Raw genomic sequence first — 23,155 nt, forward strand, 5'->3', positions numbered from 1 at the left:
ATGATTATATATTTTCAAACGTCATTGATAGCCTTTCCCCAGAAATTACAATCATATTGTCTATGTTAATTATGCACACAAACAATATAAGCTCCTTGACGGAAAGGCGAGCTCTAACATGACATGTTTGGCCAGTTAATGGAAGACACATTATGGCCGCATCAGATAAGCGGACTTTAGGGTTTGCCGACTTGGCTTGACCCAAAGGCAATTTTGAATCCAAAGGGTTAGTGACTCAGGCAAGCTATACAAATCCAGAAGGGTACGAATCTTGCAGTAATCTGATAGTACAACCTGGCTTATTTATTCTCTGAGAACTGATTGGTTTCTAGCCGCAAACCAATCAGAAGCTATATGCTCACAGCCTCATTCTTACGGCGCTTGCCCCTCGATGATTTCTGACATAGATGGCAACGACATCAACTTCCTAGGCCTATATTCCTCATCCGCCGAAACAGCCGCCCTATCGTACTGTTGAATTGCTCATTCCCTGAGAGTCTTAAGATGGATCCCCTGTCATGCGCGGCCAGCGTGACTGCAGTCATTCAACTGGCCGACGCTCTTGCAGACGTCTGTGGAGAATATATAAAAATGTCAAGAATGCCGAAAAAGAAATCAACGACCTAAATGGAGAGATCACCAGCCTTAAGAGCATACTCAAGTCGCTTAATGGCATGCTTCAGGGACCTGACGGGGAAAACCTTCTCGCCCTTCACAAGAAATCTGATGACGTTGGAACTTGCAAGGTGGTTCTTGAGAACCTGAGCAAGAAGATCAATCCAGAAGATACGCAAAGCTCCATCCGATGACGAGGATTCCAACACTGGGAATGACCCTTGCAGAGCCAGAAATAGATGATGCTATCAGCCAGCTAAAGGGGTATACTTCACTCTTGTGGCAGCATTGCACATTGATCATGTGTGGGTTGCAGCTTACATAAGGCGTTTCTTTTACGGAACACTTACTTCTACCTTAACCTTAGGGGATCTACTGACTCACTTGAACGAAAATTTGACCTGCATGACCTGAAAATCGTGGAAGAGGCCATATATGATTCCTTTGAGAACAAAGTTGAAGAGTGTCTTCCTGAAACCAGAACCGAATTACTTCGTCAAGTTGGGGGCTGGGCGGAATCATCTCACGGAAAATGCATATACTGGCTAACAGGCGAAGCTGGTACTGGAAAATCAACAATTTCTCGGACAGTAGCAGGACAACTCAAAGAAAAAAGGTTATTCGCTGCCAGCTTTTTTTTTGTAGACGGAATGAAGACGGCAGAAATAACAAGAAATCGCTTTTTCCAGCTTTTGCACAACAGCTGGCGAATACTTGCCTGACCTGGGACCAGAGACCGAGAAAGCTGTCAAGGATGATCCTTATATATCAGGAAAGGCAACTGCGGAACAATTCAGAAAACTCATATTTCAATCCCTTAATACTCTGGATCTAGAACCCGCTGTCACTTTGGTGGCTGTAATTGACGCATTGGATGAGTTCCAATCAGATACTGACAATGTGACCATGACATTAGTGTTCTTCTGCGGCTCTTACCTCAAGTCCAAGAATTAGAGTCTGTATGCCTACGATTCTTCATGACCAGCAGACCTGAACTGCCAATCCGCCTTGGTTTTGAAGCAGTTGAAAACAGCCTTCAGAACATGGATCTTCACAGCATTCCTACATCAGAAATAACTCATGATGTTTTCATTTTTCTGGAGCATTCCTTCACACAGATTCGAAGAACTCGTGATCCTCCTGCGGAATGGCCTGGTCAAGAGGCTATAAATGACCATCTTGCAAGGACGGTGCCACTGTTTATCTCTGCTGCTACTATGTGTCGATTCATTGGCACCACCTATGACCCTCAGGACTGCCTCCAGAAAGTTCTGAATGACAAAACCAGCTATGTATCAGAAATGGCTCGAACATACGTACCGGTGCTGAATCAAATTCTGGCTGGTCAAAATGAGTGGGAGACTGCGCGATTGATTCAGAGATTCAAGGACATAATAGGCCCGATAATCGCACTTGCTACTCCTCTCCCAGTCAACACGCTCTCGCAGCTTCTCGGCTTGAAATCAAGCATCGCATCCAACAATGTCAATATCTGTTGAAAATGCCTTCAATCTGTGTTCATTATACCCGATAACCCAGAATTGCCTGTTCGACTCCGACATCTATCATTTCGGGACTTTCTTTTTAACAGCGCAACCAGGGATAATACGCAGAGCAAGAAGTTCCGGATAGATGAAGAGGCAATCCACCAGAAGCTTAGTGACAATGCCTCTGGGTTATGGAGAGCAAGTTGAAAAAGAATATTTGCATATTACCCGATGACACCCTGCAGCAAAGTGAGATCGATTCTGACTCTATTAATGAGCATGTGCCACCAGAATTACAGTATGCATGCCGGTACTGGACTCAGCACATGATGCAAAGTTGGGATCCAGCGGGGGCGGTTGAAAAGGCGTGTTTATTCCTAAATAGACACTTTCTTCATTGGATGGAAGTGATGAGGATCTTGGGCTTTATGTCCGATGTTATTTGAGCGATATGTAGATTACAATACGCCATCCAAGTAAGTATTTCACAACTTATTGCAGCGTCTACTAATAAGAAGATCAGGAAGAAAAAGACTCTGAGCTGTCAGAATTCTTCTATGATGCTAGGCGGTTTGTCCTCAAAAATCAATATTTACAGAGACTGCACCCCTTCAACTTTATTCATCAGGCCTGATGTTCTCTCCTGAAGGCTCAATTATTAGGAGAATATTCAACTATAACCTGTCAGGCTGGTCCCAGTTACCTAAGGTCTAACAGACCTGGAGTGCAGAACAACAGACTCTTGAAAACCATTTGGGACCGGTTGAGTCAGTGGCATTCTCACCAGATGGCAAGCTACTAGCATCCGGCTCTTATGACGACACCATAAGTCTCTGGGACCCTGCCACAGGTGAGCTGCTGCAGACCCTTAAAGACCATGATGAATCACCTGGGTCAGTGGCCTTCTCACCGGACGAAAATCGACTAGCATCCGTCGATCTTCCCGACACCAAGCTCTGGGATCCCGCCAAGGGGGAGCTGTTGCAGACCCTTGAAGGCCATTCTAAGTGGGTCTGGCCCCGAGCGGGTGCTGGGATATCTCTATTCCTTGATCAATGGCTTTGTCTTCAGGAGAGAAGGATACTTTGGCTACCACAGTCATATCACCCGTTTTGCTTTTCCGTGAATGATGGAGTACTTGTCCTCGGTCACTCATCTGGGAGGGTTTCTTTAATCCAAGGGCCAAGATTCTTGATCGAGCCAAAGGAAATCTAGGTCACGGTTCTTTCATTTTCTAATATCTTTTCAGAACGACGGTCTGGGGAGCTTAGTATATCTATATCATTTTTTATTGGAAGAATACACAGGACATTTCTACCAGCTTTTTCGAGCAGTGCTCGTTCCCCCACTGCCATCTCTTTGGAGCTGTGGCTGGCTAGAGGGCACGTGCCTTTAATGAGTTAGATTAACGTGTCTTGTCGGCTGTGCTCAGATATAAGGATATCTTTAAGCGGCATGAACATATTTCACATCAGCAACTTTTTGAAGCTGTTCTGAATTATCCCACTTTCGTAGATCATCACCTTAGTGTCGCATCATAAGGCAGAATGTGCCACCGACCTCGGACCGCCATATCAGGCACCATAGCTTGAGCAAGTTTCACGAGGGGTACGCAGCTACTGTCCCTATTCGGCCATTTTTCATTAATCTTTGTAGAGTGCATTTATGGTGCTTTATTTCCCAGCTTCCGGCTTGCTGTTGATCTTTGATACCTTTTGAGGCGGAAAAGCCTCGTTACCTGCATATTTAGTAAATCCCGATCATTGGGTTGGACCGTTTGAGGGATATTCGAGGAAAGATTGATAACTTGGTAAGTATACTGTATCGTCGAAAGCCTATTACTTCTTCGTGCTGAATGATTTTGTGTATTCGAGTTTGATACTGCTCCTCGAAAGAGATGTACTAAGTAATGGTGTCATAGCTAGAGCTTCGTCAGTCAAAACAGCGCAACCCACATCCACATCCCTTTCTACTGCAACCGATCCTAATCACTCAGGCAACGGAGAGTGGCCGTAAACTAAGGCAGAGTTGCCTTGTGTGTGAGCATATTCGATGCGTATTTTCCAGTTCATTCGGCGTGGAGCTGAGTAACTTCTTGAACAGGAACGGAAAGATTGCATGGGCAATGGAATCTCTACGAATTGAATTGGACAACTTGTTCCTATATCTGGAAGTCGTCCACATCCTACCGTACTCTCTTACGTTGGTCAGTTCTGAAAATATGGACCCTGATAAAAGATTCTTTAGTGATCGAGCTACATCAACAGAATGATTCAATGAGAAACGCTTCCAGTGTGTCATCAAGACTAATCCCCAAGATAAGATGTGCGTTTTTGTTCCCGTATCTAGCTGGCATGCTCGTGGATATGCCTGAGATCGGAAAAATACCCCAACACCGGGAATGAAAGTCAACGATGATTGGGTTCCAAGGGTTACCGAATGGGATCGGCATGGTCTTCCCCGCCAAATACCCGTGCTGTCATCAACAGCCGCTATCTTGGAGCCGGTTAAAACCCGAATTCCGGCTATATACCCCGCAGAATCCCCCACGCTCTGGCGCGAGTGTGGGGTAGGTGAGAATAAATATTGGGAGCAAGCCGTCTTATCCTTGTCGAAGACGTCCGGCGTGGTGAAGCCCTAGTATTGGCATTTCATACACAATGGGATCCACAGACGCTAAAAAGCCCTTTTTCGGGCTCCGTGGAGGCTGGCTCACCTTTTGGCTCACGGTGGCATGTGCTACTGACATGACCCTTTTTGGTTACGATCAAGGCGTGTTTAGTATGTCGCTTTGGACCGGGGTGGATTGGAGCAACAGCTGATAAACGATCACAGGCGGGGTGACAGTCACGCAGGACTTTCTCCAGCTCCACGATCTAGTCGGACCCTCAAGAACCCAAGTGCTTTCGACGGTGACAGCAATTTACGATATCGGCTGTTTCTTTGGCGCGATTGCTGCCTTTACATGTGGCGAGCGGCTTGGACGGAAGAAGACTATTCTGCTGGGAACGACAATCATGGCGATTGGAACTATTATCAAGGCGAGCTCCTACAGCCTCGCCCAGATGTTTGTTGGTCGGATCGTCCTTGGGTATGCGATTGATGCCTCCCTCGTGTTCAAAACCAACTAATACTGAGATTCTGGGGTTCAGCATAGGAAACGGTATCAACACCACGACGGCGCCTGTCTGGCAGACCGAAACAGCGCACCACAAGTGGAGAGGGAAGTTGGTCATCTTTGAGCTGGTCATGAACATCGCCGGCTTCTCTTTAGTGAATTGGATCAACTATGGGCTCTCGTTCCGTGGAGGCGCGGTGGCTTGGCGGTTCCCCATCGCCTTCCAGTTTGTCTTTATTCTCATTCTCTTCGCAACGGTCCCCTGGCTTCCCGAGTCACCCAGGTACGCGTGTAGCAGAAAGCCTCTTTTTTCCTTGGACCTAAGGCTGATGATCTTTAGATGGCTCATGGAACAGGGCCGTGAGGAAGAGGCAGTAGAGATCCTGGCCGCGATTGAGGACAAGCCAGTGACAGATTCCTATATCCTGACGCAGCGCAATGAGATTCGATTCAGTGTCCAGTACGAACGGGAGAATGCGCCTACCTGGACTGAACTCTTCCTTCGTAAAAAGGGAACCAACGATACCAAAAGCCTTCGCCGGCTCCTTCTGGGCGCCGGCACACAGTTTATGCAGCAATTCGAAGGAATCAACATCATGTCCTACTACATGCCGCTCATTCTCATCAACGCGGTCGGCTTGTCGGAGAGTATGGCCCGGCTTTTGTCTGCGTGCAATTCAGTATCGTATCTGCTCTTCACCTGCCTTGCCGTGCCGTTGGTCGAACGCTGGGGCCGAAGAGGGCTGATGCTCTTCTCTACTGCCGGGCAGGGCTTTTCATTCCTCGTCATTACTATCCTGCTGCGGTACGCGGAGACAAGCCCCGGCAAAGAAAAGATCGCCTCGGCCTCGATTGCATTCTTCTTCCTCTACTTCATCGCTTTTGGAATGGGTATGCTAGGTGTTCCGTGGCTTTACCCAACTGAGATCAATTCGCTTCCCATGCGGAATAAGGGCGCAGCTGTCGCCACGGCCACAAACTGGATGACCAACTTTGTCGTCGTGGAAATCACTCCTATTGGTATTCAGAATATCGGCTGGAGATTTTGGATCGTCTGGACAATCTTCAATGCCGGCTTCTTGCCGGTCATCTACTTTTTATACCCGGAAACTGCAAACCGCACGCTGGAAGACCTGGATTCTTATTATCGTACTAACCCATCCCTGGTTGTTACAGGGGACCCTGATGCAACTTGCGTCAAGCGACCGCTCAAATATATCCAACATGAGGATGAGGAGCTGCAGAAGAATGCAAAGGGGATATCAATGGAAGTCGAGGAGGCTACAAAATCTGACCCAGAAACGTATAGCTAGATGAGTACCCATTCACACACTCAAATGACTATAGCTAGTTCTATCTCAATATTGCCTAGACGTTTGCAAGTCGAACCTTGTAGGAGGATAGCTCGAAAGGCCCAGCACTGCCTAGGCCGAGTGAGGGTGCCTGCAGTGTCGTATGGAACTAGCCTCCAAGAGTATACTTTAACTGAAAGTTCCCACCGGACTAGATGGCCTGATCCTGTCTATAGACCAGGTAAACCATATTCGATTCAGTAAATCATGGCCAAGCTCCAACATCTTGCTTTCGATATGCTTCATGAAACTAAGTGCCCACCATACTCCACCAGCCATTACCGTCGTCCTACGCATGATGTACAGCCAGATTAAACCGAGCAATAAATTCCCTGACTGGCTGGATGGTACCTCGCGTGTATGCTGGTGCCTTACTGCGAGCTGCGTTCCAAGAGATTGTTATCTTAGCTTTGAGCACAAAGATGATACGGTTCGTATGCACGACTCTGGAAGCACCGGTACCGACATATAGTAAAAGTTCGACTTGTATGCGTCCCTGAAGTAGAAGAAAGCAATAGCGGAGACTGGAACATGGTTCGTTTGAATCTACAACGAGATGAATAGAAGGATACCTGTGAGCAGTCGTCAAAAGCCATGCGCAACGAATACCCAGACATATTCCGAAGAATTTAGAGACCTCCATGACTACTCGTCGGTATTAAGTGACTTAGATTTCTGCTCCAGATTATGGCCAGGTCCCCTACTTCCTAACTTAAGCCTCTAATAGCTCTCCCTCATCCTTCTTCTCAACCTCCCCCCAACGCGCCAAAGCACAAATGGCGCCGGAACCCCAAGTACCAACCCTGCAAACGCTAGCGTACTATTTGCCCACCCATATCCTAGAACAGTATACATTCTGGGCGCAAACAGCGGGAAACAAAATGCTGTTAAGCTACGCAGCAACTGGCTAGCGGCCGCAGCACTACTAGTGTGCTGAGGGTATGTCTCGATAATATATGCTTGCATTGGCATCCCGGTACTCTGCAGCCCGAACAGCGCAATGAAAATACCCAAATCAATAACGGCCCAGTGCAGCCTATACGCGGCGGCCCAGCCGTAGAAAAGCAGGCCGATCGGGGCCAGGAGGGCGCCGAAGAGGGTGAGTGGGAGACGCGATTCAGGATCCGGGGTGCTAAGACGGCTCTGGCGCTTGTAAAGCATGTCCATGAGCAACGCAGTGGCTTGGCTCCCGGCCATCTCACCCAGGGCAATTGCGATGTAATGCAATCCGCTAAGCTCAACGCTGACACCATACTGGTCGATCCACAGAGAGGAGAACGTCGAGAGAACAATATACAGGATCCCATAGTTAAAAGCGGAGATGATACTATCGATCTGTATAATAGGATGAAGGATTAGAAGGCGCAGAAGCCGCGTGAAGGCCTTTCCCAAGGCGGACCAAGGCGATCCATCTCTACGGAGCCTTTCTTCGACTGTCTGGTATCGCGGGTCTCCCGTGTCACGGCGCAGCGTCTCTGCCTGCTTCCTTAGGATAGTCGGTGCGTGGGTCTCGTCGAAGACACTGAACGAGACGAGGATCATGACAGCCTGGAAAACTGACGTCGACCAAAACATCCATCGCCAGGTTGTGCGGCCGGCCATGAAGCCACCGATGATAGGTCCTGCAATTGCGTCAGCAACTCGCAAGGCCAAGTAGTAAGTGATAAATGGTAAACGGTACCAACAGCAGCCCCCAATAAAGGAATTAGCAGGTACGCTCCTAAACTCCGGCCCCGTTCTTGATCGTGCCAGATATCCCCTAGCACCCCGCTGGCAAGCGCATAGACCGCACTCGCCCCGAACCCCGCCAGGAACCGCGCCGCAATGAGTAGCTTCTTACTATTCGCGAACCCGCATACTAGATTCCACACGAGGAACCAGATGTTGCTGGCGTGCAGTATCTGTTTCCGGCCGTAGACTTCGGACAATGGTCCGATCAGCAGGGGCCCGATTGCGGTTGCCAGGAGGTAGGTTGATAGCGCCATTGCGGATTCAGTGGTGGACATATTAAGTTCTTGCGAGATTAGGGACAGTGCCGGCGCCATGATCGTGGAGACCATGATCCGATTGAAGCCCGTCGCGGAAAGGACGTCGGTCACGGCCCATTTCTTGCCCCTTGGCCAGTTCTTCGGGTCGAGCGGTTCGGACAGAGAGGCAAAAGACACAAGATAGGGATCGACGTCGTTTTCTTTGCTGGAGTTTTGTTGAATGGTGACCGGGTTTAGTTCAATGTTCGCTTGTGTAGGGGTAATTGCTGCTATGCGGTCATTGTAGGAAGGGATCGTAGGGGGGTTAGTGGATGTCATGTTTCTTAAATTGCTTAGAACAATTTTATAGAAGATTTCAAGGTGGTTATATGAATGCCGACATAGCGCTTCTATAAGAAATCCATTTTGTTTGGCCCCTACTACGCACCAGGCATCCTCCGGTTTTCGGCGCCTTTCAGAATATCAACACTAGATCGGATAAGATTGATTAGAAACTCAAAAAAATGGCGATGTCATCTTATGATCCGGGTAGACCGGCAAGCAGATATAGAAGAATGCTATAGGTTGATTGGGTATGATTTCACATAAGCACTAGTCAGGATTTCCCTAGTGGTGCCACTACCTTACATGAAGCCTGGTAAGAGCGTCTCCTCTCTGTCCGGATACTGGCGCTAAACGGTTAGGTATTCTAACGGCCTGCTAAAAGCAAGGGCAACGCCGTGTCTTGACGTGCAGAGAATCGCAGTTGTCCGTGTCCAATCAAGTGACAACCGAGGTGAGACCAAGCTCTGCAGCTCGAATCTCGAGATGAAGAGGCAAGAACTGCGTTCATATATGGTCGTTAAGTTTATCTTGATTGGAGCCACTTGTTTTCTTGGAGAAGTATTCTTGTTTTTTATGGTTACAATGATGGGTTTAAAAACTCGCTTCTAGAGCACGAAAATGAGAAAGAGGTACTATCAAATGCTCTATCCTAACTCGTAGCTTTTGCAAAGTAGAGATACGTACTTAGTATCTTTCGGGGTAATATTGTATACTGTTGATGCAGGAAAGATTATACCTACGCTGTGGGACAAGAGTAGGCCAAAAAATGTCAAGCCGTAATCCAGGATCTCAGACTCCAGCTAATTAGAATTTGTAACTCCTATCTCAGTTTTGAACATTGTAGTTGGGAGGACTATGCTGCGGGAATCACCCAATATTTCAGATCCTCCTTTTTTCAAGACTCAAGCCCATCCAACAAGAGACGGGCTCTATAAACCCAGCGGCTGCAGAACGGATCCCAAGAACAGCAAATCCACGTTCCAATCATCCGTCTTTACCCTGATTTAGGAGGGGTCTGGGGTAGGCTGTGCGGGAGTCGAGTGCGGAGACCGAATACTGGGGAGCTCTCCATGGACACAATACGCGTGACCGGGTCTCAAGTTCGAACAGTCCTGTCTGAGGCTTGGGTTCCAGAGCCGTAACTCCTGGAGGGAAATGCCATAGATCGACCCGATTTGGTTACAGGTGTCTCCAGAGTGAACCACGTACCACTAAGGACACTGTTAGTAGATCGGCAATGAATGAGGCGAACTTGCCTACCTCGTAACAATTAGAAGTAGTTCCACTGGTCGTGGGCGCAGGCGCAGAAGCGTACGTCGAAGTCGAGATGGTAGTCGTTGTCTGGTTCCAGTCCCGGGTTGGGGAGACGCAGTAGTAGAGACCCGGGACAAGATTCGTGCATTCACGGTCAATGGCCGGGTTGATATCCCTGAAGAGCTGATAGTCAATGCTGAATCTGTCGGCAATCGAGTCACAGAAATCGCCCGGTTTTACTTCATAGTATAGCCCGCAGTTCTTCGTCGTCCCGCGAGGGACAGGGCCAGGTGGCTCTACGATCGAAGTAGCGTAACCTCTCTTTTGCAGCGTCGTCGGGGAAGCCATAAATGTTGTAGTCGGTGAAGGGGTTGGCGGGGCCACGCAGACCTCGTCACCGGCCTGGAGGTTCGTACATTCGGAATTGATGTATGTGTTCCATTCGAGAAGTTCCTGCACACTGAGAGCGTTGGCCGCCGCAATGTCCATGCATGATGCCCCAGCTTGCACAGGGTACAGCGCACAGGGCTCAGGTAAGCATAGAACTTGGCCGACTGTATCCTGGTTAGCAAATTAATGCCTGAAGCGAGGAAGCTTGGTCTTACCTCTCAGGTCAGCACAGTCGGGCCGAACGTGATTAATCGCGACCAATAAGCCCCGTGGGACGCTATGCGCACTTGCGATCTTTGCGCAGGTATCTCCAGAAACTGCAGTATAGGTCCTGTTCGTGGAGCAATCAGCGGGTGGTTCCCTAGCATCCAAGTGAGTGGCACTGCTCTGCAGGGCAAGCATAAGGGTAGGTAGAAGATAAAGCCTAAGTGAGATAGCCATCATTGTTGATGATGCGGCAAAGTAACGAGAGTATGAACGGTCAGTGCCTGGCTTTTGCCGGAAGCAGCAGGGTATGGGCGGCGTCTAATATACCCCTTAATGCTGGCCCTGGGTCACAGCATCACAGACCACGGGTGCCCGGTCCGGATCGATATATTGTAACATTCAATCAAACTGGCCTCTATCTGGAAGCAAGCTTGATGCATCCGTGCTATGTTTGTGCTCCCCGTCATCGGGTATAATGTTCCACAAAAAACGGAAGCCACGCGCCGTTTCATTAAAAGGCTTTTGAAGCTGAGCTTATAGATCTCATGCTGACATCATAAGACCTCGTTGTATTACGGCTATATACGATGGAGCGGGATATTTTGGAATCGGACGTGCGGCCCAATAGGGTTATAAGCCCCTTCAGAAAGACAGTATAGATTTCCGCCCCGTCCTGGCTGTAGTACGGGAGAAAATATATCGGGTGCTAATGTGCTGGCACCAAGACCAAGAGTACTCGTTTGGCATGCCGTGTGAATTGAGGTTTATAGTTGACACAGTACAACTGATTTTCCCCACATCATAGCTGTGCACTGTATACTCTAAGGCACGCCTTGGATCAGTTGAATTGGGGTTGGGTGTCACCAAGGTGCCCGCCTAGGTACGCAAGAGATTGGTGTTACCTTGGCTGTGATTAGCTTATGGTGTAATATGTCAGAAGTTTACTTTGTTAAGCAATAGGCAGTAAGCTTATATTAGCCAAAGGAACCGGCATGTGGATTGGAAGAGGTGCCCAAATAGGCGCAAGGCTCCATCGGTTCCTCTAGATTATAGAGTAATAATGAGTATACTTCTAAGGAGAGTGATAACCAGCCTAGTCTCTTCATTTTTGCTGGCGGACCGTCTCTGGATCATGTAAATATCCGCGATAGCGTTTCAACCGTGCGGTAGGTGAGCGCGGCACTGAATTTAAGCCCTATTGCCTCCTGACGCAATTGAGCCGACTTCGTGTCACATTGACCAAGTGCGCGTGAGGTTTGCTGTCAAGTACGATAACATGGACGGCATCTACGATATGGAGGACAATGGCAGCTGCAATGGGATGCATCGCCATAAGGAGATACTGTCGCCTGATTCGTCAGTATCAGCTTCCCATTGAGAGAATCCTTGTAGGTAGCCCACGACCTCATCTCCGTATCAACGTTTATGAGGTTTTCGTATCGAGAGCAGACTGAACACGGTCAAGATGTGTAGCGACGAATCAACTCGTTTCCTGTTTGGCTTTTGCTCGGAAAAAATAGGAGCGGAGAGGCGTGAAATAGTTGGATTTTGCTTCTGGCCCGGCGCCTAAAGCTCCCACGACCTGCCAGACCCGCTAGCCCTTCCCTGCGTCCGATCCACAGCTCTTGTGGGTCTGCTGGCACTATCAGGCAACGTTTGTTAATCCTCCGTACCTAATCTGCTTCCTGGTGCGGCTGTTAGCTCTGTGATGTCCTTTGAGCGGGCAGCGAGGTGGGCTTGAAAAGTTCCGGTTCTTAGGATCAGTTAAAGAATAACTCGGTGTTCTGCGAACCATGAAAGCAAGATTTGCGTCACACAGACAAGAAGCGTTCTGGAAGCCACAAAATGCACTTGGGAAGGTAGCAGCAAGTGTTTAGCTTTCTTTTGTCTTGAGCGGCCCATCAAACAGTTGTGGTGCCTGATTAGGATGGTGTCATATGTATCAAACACTGCATAGTACTAGTGTGATCTCTGCCGTGGTTGATTGCTTCCACACACAACACAGATGAAACGCTCAGGTCTCATCATCTCATTTGCCAATATGCAGAGGTAAGAAGTGAGTGACTGTTAGAAGCTACTTAACGATGCTATGTTTCACAGATAGCTTCCGAGCTTGGGCTACGGCTTGCAGGTGACGACGCCGCTTATGATAACTGGTAACTGACCCAGCGTCACAAATGAACCTTGGGAACTCTTATAGTTCCCAGCAGACACTCGGTCTACATCTACACCAAACAAACTGAGCCTGGCCTTACTCTCAATCACTCTTGTCTGCCAGCATAATGGGGTTTTGGTGAGGTTCTGCGTCCCAAGTCATCCAGCGGTCCTCGGTTGTTGTCTCTCTTCCTGAACAGATTGAAATCAGTGGAGGATAATGACCGCTACCGTGAGTTTAATTAACTGCGACTCCTCACCCTGCTAGAATGTTCGCCGGAAACCCTTTGCGACCCTTTGCGTTGGCTGCCCTACTGGAGGAGATAAGGACGAACAGAACTACGACAATTCAACCAAACACATCGCGGTACTGACCAACGTGAATAGCTTCCGGCCGTATACGGAAGAGGGTTAGCATGATACGCATGTATCGAAATATGGGAGCTCTCGAGGGAGCACAAGGTGAGGGACCCCTTGATTACTTTATAATCTATTTCTAGTTTAATGCAATGTGCCTATCACATAACCATAAACCAACGCATTAGCCTCAAGCAAGCTTATATCCCATTCAGAGAGAAATAACAAGCTGGTATTCTCCTTGTGGAAGATGGATTTCGCTCTTCGAAGGGACTCGTACTTCTGCGGCCAGTCCTGCAAGGACCCTGGCACCAACAGGAAGGACCAGCGTACAGTTCGTACTGGTTGGGACCCTCACATCCAACCGGACATCTCCAGTTACCCCTCTCTCAAATCGCACTTTGATCAGCCCATAAGGACAGTCGACCTCTCCCTCCACAAGTCCAAACTCACTCACAAACGGTGGCCGCAATGTCCACGTTCTATACGCATCCCCGACCGGCTTCACGCCGAGTACGGCCTCATAGAACCATTCATAGATTGTCCCCAGCATATCATGGCACTTTGAGCGGCACGCATCTTGCCAGAACTCAAGAAGAGTTGTTTCGCCCCGTCGCAGAAACCGCATATAACTGGGATGCTCTTCTTGCCGGGCCATGGCCAGCACTATATCTGGGCGGTCGACATCCGGTTCCGCAAGCGTGTTCCAAAGGTACTTGAGGCCTATTTCGCCGGCCTCGATGCGATTTCCTGACGCCTCGCAGGCGCACAGGAAGGCTTTTATCACGTCTGCCCGGTGCTCTACAGGAACGAGACCGAATTGTAGGGCGACAGCTTGTGCGACCATCGTGCAATCGTAGATACCTGGATTGTCGAGTGAAGTGTAGAAAGCGTATGGGCGGGAAGCTTTGTCACTGATTAGGAGGTGCTTGTTATACACAGCATAAATCCGTTCCGCCCAAGCGGTGAATTTTGCTTCATCATCTGCTTGGCCCAATTCTTTGGCCATTAGAGCAACGTTGCGTAGACATCGGTAGTACACTGCTGTCTCGATGTTCGCCTGATGGTTCCCGAACGCGATATCGCGTCCCCAATCGCCGAGTCCGTGCTCAATTAGACCTCCTTGTCGCTCCTTAGTTTTAATGTACTCCATGTACCGAATGCAAGGTTGGTATATCTTGCCGAATACTTCCGTTGAGCCATAATATCGTTTTATCAGTTCCGGAAGAAATGCAATTGCGCAGCCCCAGGTGATGGTGTCGTGGAGCGGACCACACATGTATCTGATTTCCGGTGCCATGGTGGGCACAAGACCGTTTGACTCCTGGGTATCGATGATATCGTCCAGGATTTTGGAGTAAACAGCTTCCATGTCTCGAACATATTGAGTCGCCGGCGCAAGGAGTGAAGTTACCTCGAGCCAGCCGAACTTCTCGATTTGCGGGCAGTCTGTGTGGTAGCTGAAAATGTTCGAGGAGAACGTCCAGTAACAGGCATTTATTAGGTCATTCACGTCATTCTTATCTGTTTTGACGTATCCAAGTTGCCTTGCAGCCGAAGAGATGTGGCGAGCGCTTACAGAATGGATTGTTGGGAGATTGTCGGTCTCGTCGAGCGATGCGCCTTCAATCTGAATATACCGTGCGCTTGTAAAAGAGAAGTCCGGTGTCCAGGTTTCGACCCCAGTCCCTGATAGTATGAACTTGGAATACACGCCATACTCGAACTCTTTGAACAAAGGGTCGGGCATGAACACCGAACCCTCATCGTCGACCGTCTCGGAGTACCGGATGATGATCTCTGAGCCAGCAAACCCACTGACCTCAACGCGCGGCATAATACTGGAATTCTGGCCCAAGTCGAACATTGTCACCCCCAGCCGGAGCTGCTTGTGCTTAACTGGGGTGAAGAGATTGTGTAGGATAACCGGCGGCTGACTCTGGTATCGAAGTTTGCCTCTAGGCCCAGTCAACGGCTTAGCAGAGACCCAGGCGCTATCATCATAGTCTGGTGTATCCCACCCAAATGGATACTCCCGCCGGTCATGATCTTCAGAGGCGTAGATATTGGCCAGCGTCGTCGCGCTCTTGCGCACCTTCCAGCTTGGGTCAGAGATGATCGTTTCATGGGAACCGTCGCCATAGTGCACATGGATCTCCGCGAAGAAACACAGCTCATTCCCGTACCGAACGTACGTGTTGTCCTCGTACATTGGCCAGAAGAACCGGTCCCCTTGGTCGCCCGCGTAGAAACCGTTACCGACATGTGCTCCGATCACATTCTCCTTCTCTCTCCACTGCGGCGTCACGTCGTAGCCGACGAATTGCACGGTCCGGTGGTAGTTTGTCCACCCGGGGTCGAGAACGTGCGTAGAGGCGGGCTCTCCGTTGACGGAGAGATTGAAGTGGCCCAATCCTGAAGCGAAGATGACTACTTTCTCGACGCGTTTTGCAGAAGAGAGTTGGATCGATTTGCGGAGGTATATTGGCTTGTCGCCGCCGTTTCCAATCCAGACGGCTTTCCATCGGTCGGCCTCGTTTTCGAACCAGGTGCGGAAAATGAGACTAGTATGCGGCATCTATTCTGTCAGCTTAAGATATTATCTCCTGAAGTACGAGCACTGACATAAGTTTGGTTCATGCTATACGGAGGAAGTAGCCTCGATGAGCGTGGGTACGAGGTATAAAACTCATTGACAGCGCTCTTCGACTCTCTACCTTCCTGGTCCCAGACTGTCACTTGCCAGTAGTACGTTGTCGTTGACTTGAACCCGGACTCAGGTTTGCATATAATGTTGCGCTGCGCATCGCTCTCAACACGCCCAGAGTCCCAGGCATCCGGCTGCTCCTCGAGACCGTTCGTCTCAGAAGACACTTTTATACGGTAGGCAGTCTGCTCTGACCTCGAACGGCCACCTTCAAGGACCCAGAAGAAACGGATCTCGTCAGTGTCGATCCCAAGGGTTTCATGGAAACCGTGAATGCCGCACCGAGTGACTTCCATGTTGCGCAAAATCACCGGCTCGAGTGAGGGGTAGAAGACATTTGCGCCAGCTCCAGCGGAATACAATCTCAGCTTAAAGTAATTCAGACTGGATCCACTTCATCTGCCCATCGGTTTCTGATTGCCCGAGCGCAATCACCAACCAGAATCGGTTGGACTCGGAAGTGCCGAAGCAGTGCCAACTACCCCAACCCGGGAGGCGACCAAACCAGCTCCACATGGACCAAGACTCGTCTTACCGGGATGCCCTAGACCTGGCAGCTGATTGTATGAGATGTCTACGCAGTCATTGAGCTCGGGCTATCGTTCCCCGTGTGGCCCCGCATTGCAAAACGTGGCGCCAGGCTCCGCGCTTTACCCAATATGCTAGTCGCGTGAAGAGCAGGGTCTGGTCTATATAAAGCGTGCGGTTACCACCATGCTGGTCGCCAGAGTAGCAACGAGCACCGCGCGCCTATACTATGTTGTCCTTTAAGACTGTGTTCTCGGCCGTCTTCCTGGCTGTAGGAGGTCAGCCCCCTTTCACAGGTTAAGGACTAGGTTTTGACACGTCTAGGTTTCCTCTTCGGCTACGATAGCGGTATCATCACTTCCACTATCTCCCTTCCCACCTTCATCGACTACTTTAGCAACCCCAGCAGCACAGTCACCGGCGGAATCGTCTCATCTTTTCAAGGTGGCGCCATCCTGGGGACAATGGTCAACATGGCCGGCGCCGACTGGGCAGGCCGCAAAATGACCGTCCTTGCTGGTGCCATTGTTTCCGTTTTCGGTTGCGCTCTCCAGGCTGGTGCCGTGAATATGACAATGCTGATCATCGGCCGCTTCATTGCTGGCGTTGCGGTGGGGATGCTCACGTCCACCATTCCAATGTATGCGGCAGAGCTGTCGGAGCCGAAGTGGCGAGCCACGCTTTCTGGGTTGCTGCAATGGATGCTTAGTTGGGGATTTTTGGTGGCGCAATGGCTGGGATATGGATGTTCGTTTTCTACCAACGAGTTTTCATGTATGATACCCCCACCTGTACGGTCAACAGATTCACTGACAAGCCTAGGGCGATTCCCGCTCGCCTTCCAGAACGTGCCCGGTCTGATCCTCATCGCCGGTATATGGTTTCTGGATGAGTCGCCTCGTTGGTTGATGGAGAAGGATAGGCATGAGGAAGCAAAGGCAGTTCTCACTCGGATTCGGAAGGGCGCGTCCGCAGACACTGTCGAGCTGGAATTCCGCGAGATTCGCGATGTCATCGCCGCTGACCGTGCTGTGGGAAATACCTCCTGGAAAACTATTCTCACCAAGCCCTCCTGGCGCCGCAGACTGATCCTCGGCTGTGGTGTTCAAGCATTCGGGCCTCTTTCTGGAATCAACGTCATCAACTAGTAAGCTGGCTATATGAAGTCTGAAAGCAGAACTAACGAACGCAGCTACGGACCTCGGATCTACAGTATCCTTGGGATTGACAATCAGACATCTCTGATGATCATTGGTATCAGCGGTGCCCTTTCAATCGTTTACTGCTCGATTGGTCTCTACCTCGTCGACAGAGTCGGTCGTGTCAAGCCACTCTTCGTTTCTGCTCTCTTCCTCGGCGCGGCTCTTCTCGTCAACGCCGTGCAAGCGCAGTACATGAATCTGAACAACGAGAACCAGCTGCGGTCCATGGTAGCAATGAACTTCGTCTTCAGCCTATTCTATACGCCTGTCGGAATTATTTCATGGGTAAGCAATTCCTTTTCTTAAGCCATTCCCTATCGTAATTACTACCATCATAATCGCCGGTGCATACTAATCCTAGACCAGGTCTACCCCGCTGAAATCTTCCCCGTCGAGGTGCGCGCCCTCGGTAATGCCCTGACAACATTCACAAACTGGACAGTCAACCTCGTCTTTGCACAATTTACTCCGAGCGCGCTCGACTCCGTCGGTTTCAAGTACTTTTATCTGTTCTTCGCGCTAAACTTGATTGCGGCTACTTGCTACTACTTCTTCTTCCCGGAGACCAAGGGCCGCACGCTCGAGCAGATCGATGAGCTCTTCGGTGACCAGCTTGTACCCCATGCTTTGGAGGACCCTGATGCGGCCCATGCAGCTATGGAGAAGGAGAACGCGACGCATATGGAGGAAGGAGAGGCCAGGGTCTAGCCTCCTTGATGGACATCCAGTACTCTTGACTCGCCTGCCCTACAGCGAGATGCGTATAAGCCGTCAATACTACTAGTAACTCAATCAGCTAGGGCTAGATAGTGCAATGTAATAAACTCGGATATCCCGAGTATCATAATCGGAATTGCAGCTCAATACCCCGCGTAACATGTACTATTCTTCCCCCACACGCCTTGGCCCAGAATATGTTCCAGCACAAACGGCTCGGAATGCCGTGGTGAAAGCCAGTAATCTAAGCAGAAGGGTGTGAACTACTAGTGTCTATTTTAGCGCAGAGCTAAATTAGCGGCGGCGAGAAAGCAATCGGATAGCGAGAACACCGCTGCCAAGTCTGGGGATGGGGCATGGTTCCCGCTTTTCTGCTTGCTATCTGGGCCTCGGTCGTCGGTGCGGCTTTGCTGAGCCGAGTCGAAGCCGATGGTAGATCAAATTCGGTGGAGTACGGGTAAGGTTTGTTCAATCACTTCCATTGATACCCAGTCACGAACATTGATGACGATGGGCCTGGTCGTATGATAACCCGTATATATTCTTCCTGACAATATATGTTTACAAGAAGCAACCACTTTTCAGGAAATATTTATGCCTTCAATACAGCCATTCATCGACGAGTTCTGCCGTTTTTCCGCTTATTTAGTCTGCTGTCTGCTTCTCTTTACTTTAACCTCCGGACGAATTCTTTCTGGTGGATCACGCGCGTTCTACTGAGACAAGGGCATCGGAAACAGTAGGAGTACCATTGTGGCGTTCAACTCGGTATAGTTCAGCGCGAGGCCGGGAATAGTGACTCAAAGGAACCAAGTCATTGATTAGAACTTGTCAATTGTCAATATACTGTCGGGCCAATTCTTTACCAGCTAGCAATCGCTAGGCCGTCATATGAGGCCGCACTCTGGAATCCAAATATAGCCCACTGCTGCCATCACAGTCCGGGCCATATTTAATTCGTATTCAGCTTTTTGTGTCTAGTTGCCCATATTAAAGAGCCGCTTTGACTGTAACAATTTCTATTGAAGACTGGCTTATGGAGTTCTCTTGCTGGCTCGGAGAGAGGCATGAATGCGGCCATTGATGTGAATGCTCTCTAATATGGTCTGCCACAGATAGATGGGTGAAGGAGAAAGCCAGCTTGTCGCTAACGGTAACCATTTTGGCTGGATAGAGACAGGAAAGTGAGTGATGGATTAATAGAGTGTTTGTATCCCGTCAGGCGCAAAGTCCCCAGCAAGTGCTTTGACAACTAGCCCTAACTCTGGCGACCTTCGTTAGTCTTGCCGCTCGGCCTTTTGTCTTATATAATGGATTTACACCCCATGTTTTTATTCAAAGTGCGTCTACCCATCTCAGCGTACAATGGAAAGAGCAACAGCGATTGGCTCAGAATCCGCCTAGGAGACAGCTTCAAGTATTAATATTGGACCATCGTCATGACACGAAGGAAACACGGTCGCAGGCAGTTGCTGCACAAGGCGGCCTAGGTAGTACATCGACACTAGTACGAGGATTATACAGTCTGTATTCAAGACGCCTCAGAAGTCGACAGCGGGAGTTCCTTGTAGCTTTCAGAGTAGCGGTTGTCTACCATTGTTTACAAAGCTTCTTCTGAAGAGTAAGGCTGGGGGCTCAACCTCATCACACAACAATGTCATGTCCATTCAACTAGCAGGAGCTCGCTTGACTCCGATTTGCCTTGTAAGCCCATATCCCTGTCCTCCGTTTACCAAAGTGCTAATTAATGTATCCTGAGGGCTCATTCAAAGGGTGCAACGGTGTCGTCACTCTTTACGGCCTTCACGACACCAGCTAGTATTGCCTAGCGTGGATTGAGATAGACTCTCTTCGCATAGTCAGATTAACATTACTGGCAATAACCGCTGCTGCAATTCTATCACGCCTGAACTCCGACGTGACCTTGAGCTAGACCAGGCCTCAGATTCGTTGGGTGAGACACGGGGGCCAATGAGTATTTGATGCCGTAGTATAACTGTAACCGACTGCCGGAGAGTCTTGACATCTAGAATTCTTCGCAGATCCATAAGTTTGGTCTTCGCTCAGATGCTGTGATGCAATGTAAAGCTTCCCTCCACATCCGGACAGGGAACTCGATGTTGAGTCAGTTAAGACTGGGTTTTATCGATTTTGACTTCGGCCGGCAACACGAATCGCCATGGCTGTGGGGATCGGTGGACATAACGTAAAGGACGACTGGAAGACGAGTTTTTCGTGCTTTCGGCTTTGCCATAATCCTGAAATCTAGAACTGTTTTGAGTGAATCCATGACTGAGATATCGCAGGACAAGTGGCAATGAAGATATATAGTCAGTTAGGAGGCCCTCGGTATCTGCTGCTTGCTGGCTTGGAGCCTGAGAGCTTCTGGCGAGACCTCACAGACTGCGCCTCGAGAAAGCGAATAATCCAGTAGCATCATCTCAAATCTTCGTTCAATGCTCTAATGTCTGATTGTTGTACCGATATGCATTTCTCTAGTCTCCAGGGTCAATTAAGGAACAAATATACCCATCAATGTCCCGGAAGCCAGAACATAAACCGCCATACGCTTACAGCCACCGAGAGCAAAATATACTCTAACTTCGGTAAGTGGACAGAGAGCTGGAGAAGAAACAAGTCTCTCAGTAGAAAGGACGAGAGCCATCAACGAGCACGTTGACCAGCATATAGGTTTATGAGAAAAGGATTGTACATAAGCTGGAAATGGGAACTTAATACTTTACAGCCGTGTACTCCTCACCAAATTCTGACCGCAGACCTATATCCTCCTCTTGGTCTGCATGTGGCCCCTTATTTCCGCATCTGTAACGGGAACTTATGATACTCTAGAGTTGTGGTTTAGCGCTGGAGAAGCTAGAGTCTGTTCGACAGGCTCAAGGAGCGCATCGTCCCTGGGATTTGATTCTATGGACATCATATTCTGTCACCTGCGAGGGCAGCTTGTGCTCTATTCGTATCCTACTATAAGCATGGAGCGGTGTCCATTACACGGAGACTGATAATAGCATTCAGTTTTGTAAACAACGGCGCTCTGCGAATGAACGAAGAGACTGTCATGTTCAAAGTGAAGAATGACAGACGAAATAACTACAGAGTCCTAGAGGGAAGGCCCCCTACTTCCCTTCAGTGAAATCCGTACTCCTCCAAACCTCTTCGTACACCTCCGCTGTCTTCTCTAACTCCATCGCCACTGCAGTCAGCACACTTCCAGTATCACTTCCTAACGGTAATCTTAACAGCTTCTCCTTCCCCTTCAGCAGCCCTTCATCAGCCACATACTCCCATATCCTCTTGACACCCTCTTTCGGATCGCCGCGTTGATTTCCATCATAATCAAAGAAAGCCTTCCGCGCCTCATGCGCAGCTGTCCCCTCATAGACATCCAATGCAGGTGCGATGTTGGTTCCGGAGGTGACGGCCGAGAGGAAGGAGGTGCGGAAATAGCCTGGCTCAACGACCAGCGCCTTGAGCCCGAATGGTGCGATTTCGGCCGCGAGGGCTTGCGTTAAACCCTCCAGCGCGAACTTGGTGGCGCAGTAAATCCCGTTACTGGGGCCGGAGATTAGACCGCCGATGGAGGAGAAGTTAATAATTGTGCCACTGCCTTGACTGCGAAGATGAGGTAAGGCTGCGCGGATCAGCCGGAGCTGGGCGAAGACGTTGATGTCAAACTGAGTCTTTACGGCAGCGTCCCTGAGGTTGCGTCAGCGCCTGCCTTAGGCTCTTATGGGGTGAAGTGTCTGGGTAAAGAAGGTTGAGAAGCAGCTGATCCTTACTCGGACTCTTCGATCGCACCCATATACGAATAACCTGCGTTATTAACGAGGACATCGATCTTTCCAAATGCCGCGAATGCTTTTTTTGCATATATGTCCATAGCTTCCTGAGACCAGGAGAGGTCGAATTGGTGGATTTCAACGTCGTCCCGTTTCAGGCTATCCGGGACTTTGGACGGAGTGCGTACGGCGGCGATGACGCGGTCACCCTCGGACAGGGCTTTAAGCGCGAGCTCAAGGCCAAACCCGGTGTTGGCGCCACTGATGTGCCAGACTCGGGACATGTTTGTCCTACTTTTCAAGGCGTAGCCAAGATGGCTTGAAATGGAGATTCAAATGTACTTAGTAGTCTCCGGAAGGTGCAACCAGGAGAATGGGCAACATATTTATAAGCATTTCGAGGAATGCGCGCTGACCTGCTTCATCGAGAGAAAGCCAGAGGGCAGTGATTAGCGGGGTAACTCAGCTCTAGCTCAGTGCTGACGGGAAGACTCCCCTACCCTTGTCATGATGCTGTTTTCCCCGATGCACCACGTTTCGCCAGTATTGGAAGAGCTGTCTCCGCGCCGGCGATGACAGTCTAGATTCATTCGCAGCCTATGGTAGGGGTTGAGTCCACGAGTTCGTTATCGATATTGCGGGATGAACGGCCAATACTAGTGTTGCTGACCTTGGCTGCGTCTAGACCAGCGGATCCTTCCAACACCATATACTAGAGATTAGCGCAATTTGCAGGGATGGCGTATTCCATTTGGCTAGAACTTGATATGGGAGAACATTTTCATTAAGTTTGGCGGAGGCATCCAGGCTTTCCCATCAGAAAGCCCGCATTATATCGCGGCGTTGCCAGCGCATCAGATCCTCTTATTCGTGCAAAAATTTCCGTCTCGGTCCATAACTGCTCTGCATGTAGTTCAGGTATCAGGGTTTTGACGAAAGCATACTGAAATTGAGAAGC

General features: G+C 49.5%; 7 protein-coding genes across 7 annotated transcripts; 3 read left to right on the forward strand and 4 right to left on the reverse strand.

Annotated features, from left to right (window-relative positions):
• Positions 1-1,744: 1,744 nt before the first annotated feature.
• On the forward strand, positions 1,745-2,435 carry BDW70DRAFT_142991 (uncharacterized protein). Its single transcript, XM_073738032.1, has one exon. It carries the CDS (start codon positions 1,833-1,835, stop codon positions 2,112-2,114), a length of 282 nt encoding a protein of 93 aa, XP_073592457.1. The 5' UTR covers positions 1,745-1,832; the 3' UTR covers positions 2,115-2,435.
• Positions 2,436-4,762: 2,327 nt separating this feature from the next.
• Positions 4,763-6,533, forward strand: BDW70DRAFT_171110 (sugar porter family MFS transporter; the record flags this gene model as incomplete). The annotated part of the gene is made up of 4 exons (XM_073743127.1): positions 4,763-4,883; positions 4,938-5,193; positions 5,255-5,503; positions 5,561-6,533. The coding sequence occupies 4 exons, from the start codon at positions 4,763-4,765 to the stop codon at positions 6,531-6,533; spliced, it is 1,599 nt and encodes a 532-aa protein (XP_073592458.1).
• Positions 6,534-7,239: 706 nt separating this feature from the next.
• Positions 7,240-8,839, reverse strand: BDW70DRAFT_142992 (MFS transporter). The gene is made up of 2 exons (XM_073738033.1): positions 8,254-8,839; positions 7,240-8,194 (listed from the first exon to the last, which is right to left on the reverse strand). Exons 1-2 carry the CDS (start codon positions 8,630-8,632, stop codon positions 7,293-7,295), a joined length of 1,281 nt encoding a protein of 426 aa, XP_073592459.1. The 5' UTR covers positions 8,633-8,839; the 3' UTR covers positions 7,240-7,292.
• A 1,049-nt stretch (positions 8,840-9,888) lies between these two features.
• On the reverse strand, positions 9,889-10,969 carry BDW70DRAFT_171111 (uncharacterized protein; the record flags this gene model as incomplete). Its single annotated transcript, XM_073743128.1, has 3 exons — positions 9,889-10,095; positions 10,145-10,692; positions 10,744-10,969. The coding sequence occupies 3 exons, from the start codon at positions 10,967-10,969 to the stop codon at positions 9,889-9,891; spliced, it is 981 nt and encodes a 326-aa protein (XP_073592460.1).
• Positions 10,970-13,457: 2,488 nt separating this feature from the next.
• BDW70DRAFT_171112 (glycoside hydrolase family 78 protein) lies at positions 13,458-16,249 on the reverse strand (the record flags this gene model as incomplete). The annotated part of the gene is made up of 2 exons (XM_073743129.1): positions 13,458-15,824; positions 15,872-16,249. The coding sequence occupies 2 exons, from the start codon at positions 16,247-16,249 to the stop codon at positions 13,458-13,460; spliced, it is 2,745 nt and encodes a 914-aa protein (XP_073592461.1).
• A 461-nt stretch (positions 16,250-16,710) lies between these two features.
• BDW70DRAFT_171113 (sugar porter family MFS transporter) lies at positions 16,711-18,391 on the forward strand (the record flags this gene model as incomplete). The annotated part of the gene is made up of 5 exons (XM_073743130.1): positions 16,711-16,759; positions 16,806-17,255; positions 17,304-17,628; positions 17,674-17,968; positions 18,050-18,391. 5 exons carry the CDS (start codon positions 16,711-16,713, stop codon positions 18,389-18,391), a joined length of 1,461 nt encoding a protein of 486 aa, XP_073592462.1.
• Positions 18,392-21,444: 3,053 nt separating this feature from the next.
• BDW70DRAFT_106808 (SDR family oxidoreductase) lies at positions 21,445-22,771 on the reverse strand. Its single transcript, XM_073734424.1, has 3 exons — positions 22,698-22,771; positions 22,198-22,616; positions 21,445-22,114 (listed from the first exon to the last, which is right to left on the reverse strand). The coding sequence occupies exons 2-3, from the start codon at positions 22,479-22,481 to the stop codon at positions 21,535-21,537; spliced, it is 864 nt and encodes a 287-aa protein (XP_073592463.1). The 5' UTR covers positions 22,482-22,616; positions 22,698-22,771; the 3' UTR covers positions 21,445-21,534.
• Positions 22,772-23,155: the final 384 nt, after the last annotated feature.

The sequence above is a fragment of the Aspergillus foveolatus genome (genome assembly GCF_047715535.1).
Source record: "Aspergillus foveolatus strain CBS 279.81 unplaced genomic scaffold BDW70scaffold_67, whole genome shotgun sequence".
Taxonomy (NCBI): Eukaryota; Fungi; Ascomycota; class Eurotiomycetes; order Eurotiales; family Aspergillaceae; genus Aspergillus; species Aspergillus foveolatus.

Coding starts and splice junctions, on each gene's coding strand:
- BDW70DRAFT_142991 (XM_073738032.1), top strand. CDS start 1,833: ATGTGTCGATTCATTGGCACCACCTATGACCCTCAGGACTGCCTCCAG.
- BDW70DRAFT_142992 (XM_073738033.1), bottom strand. CDS start 8,632: ATGGTCTCCACGATCATGGCGCCGGCACTGTCCCTAATCTCGCAAGAA. Junction 8,195..8,253: donor TTTATTGGGGGCTGCTGTTG/GTACCGTTTACC, acceptor ACGCAATTGCAG/GACCTATCATCGGTGGCTTC.
- BDW70DRAFT_106808 (XM_073734424.1), bottom strand. CDS start 22,481: ATGTCCCGAGTCTGGCACATCAGTGGCGCCAACACCGGGTTTGGCCTT. Junction 22,115..22,197: donor GGTGCGATCGAAGAGTCCGA/GTAAGGATCAGC, acceptor ACGCAACCTCAG/GGACGCTGCCGTAAAGACTC.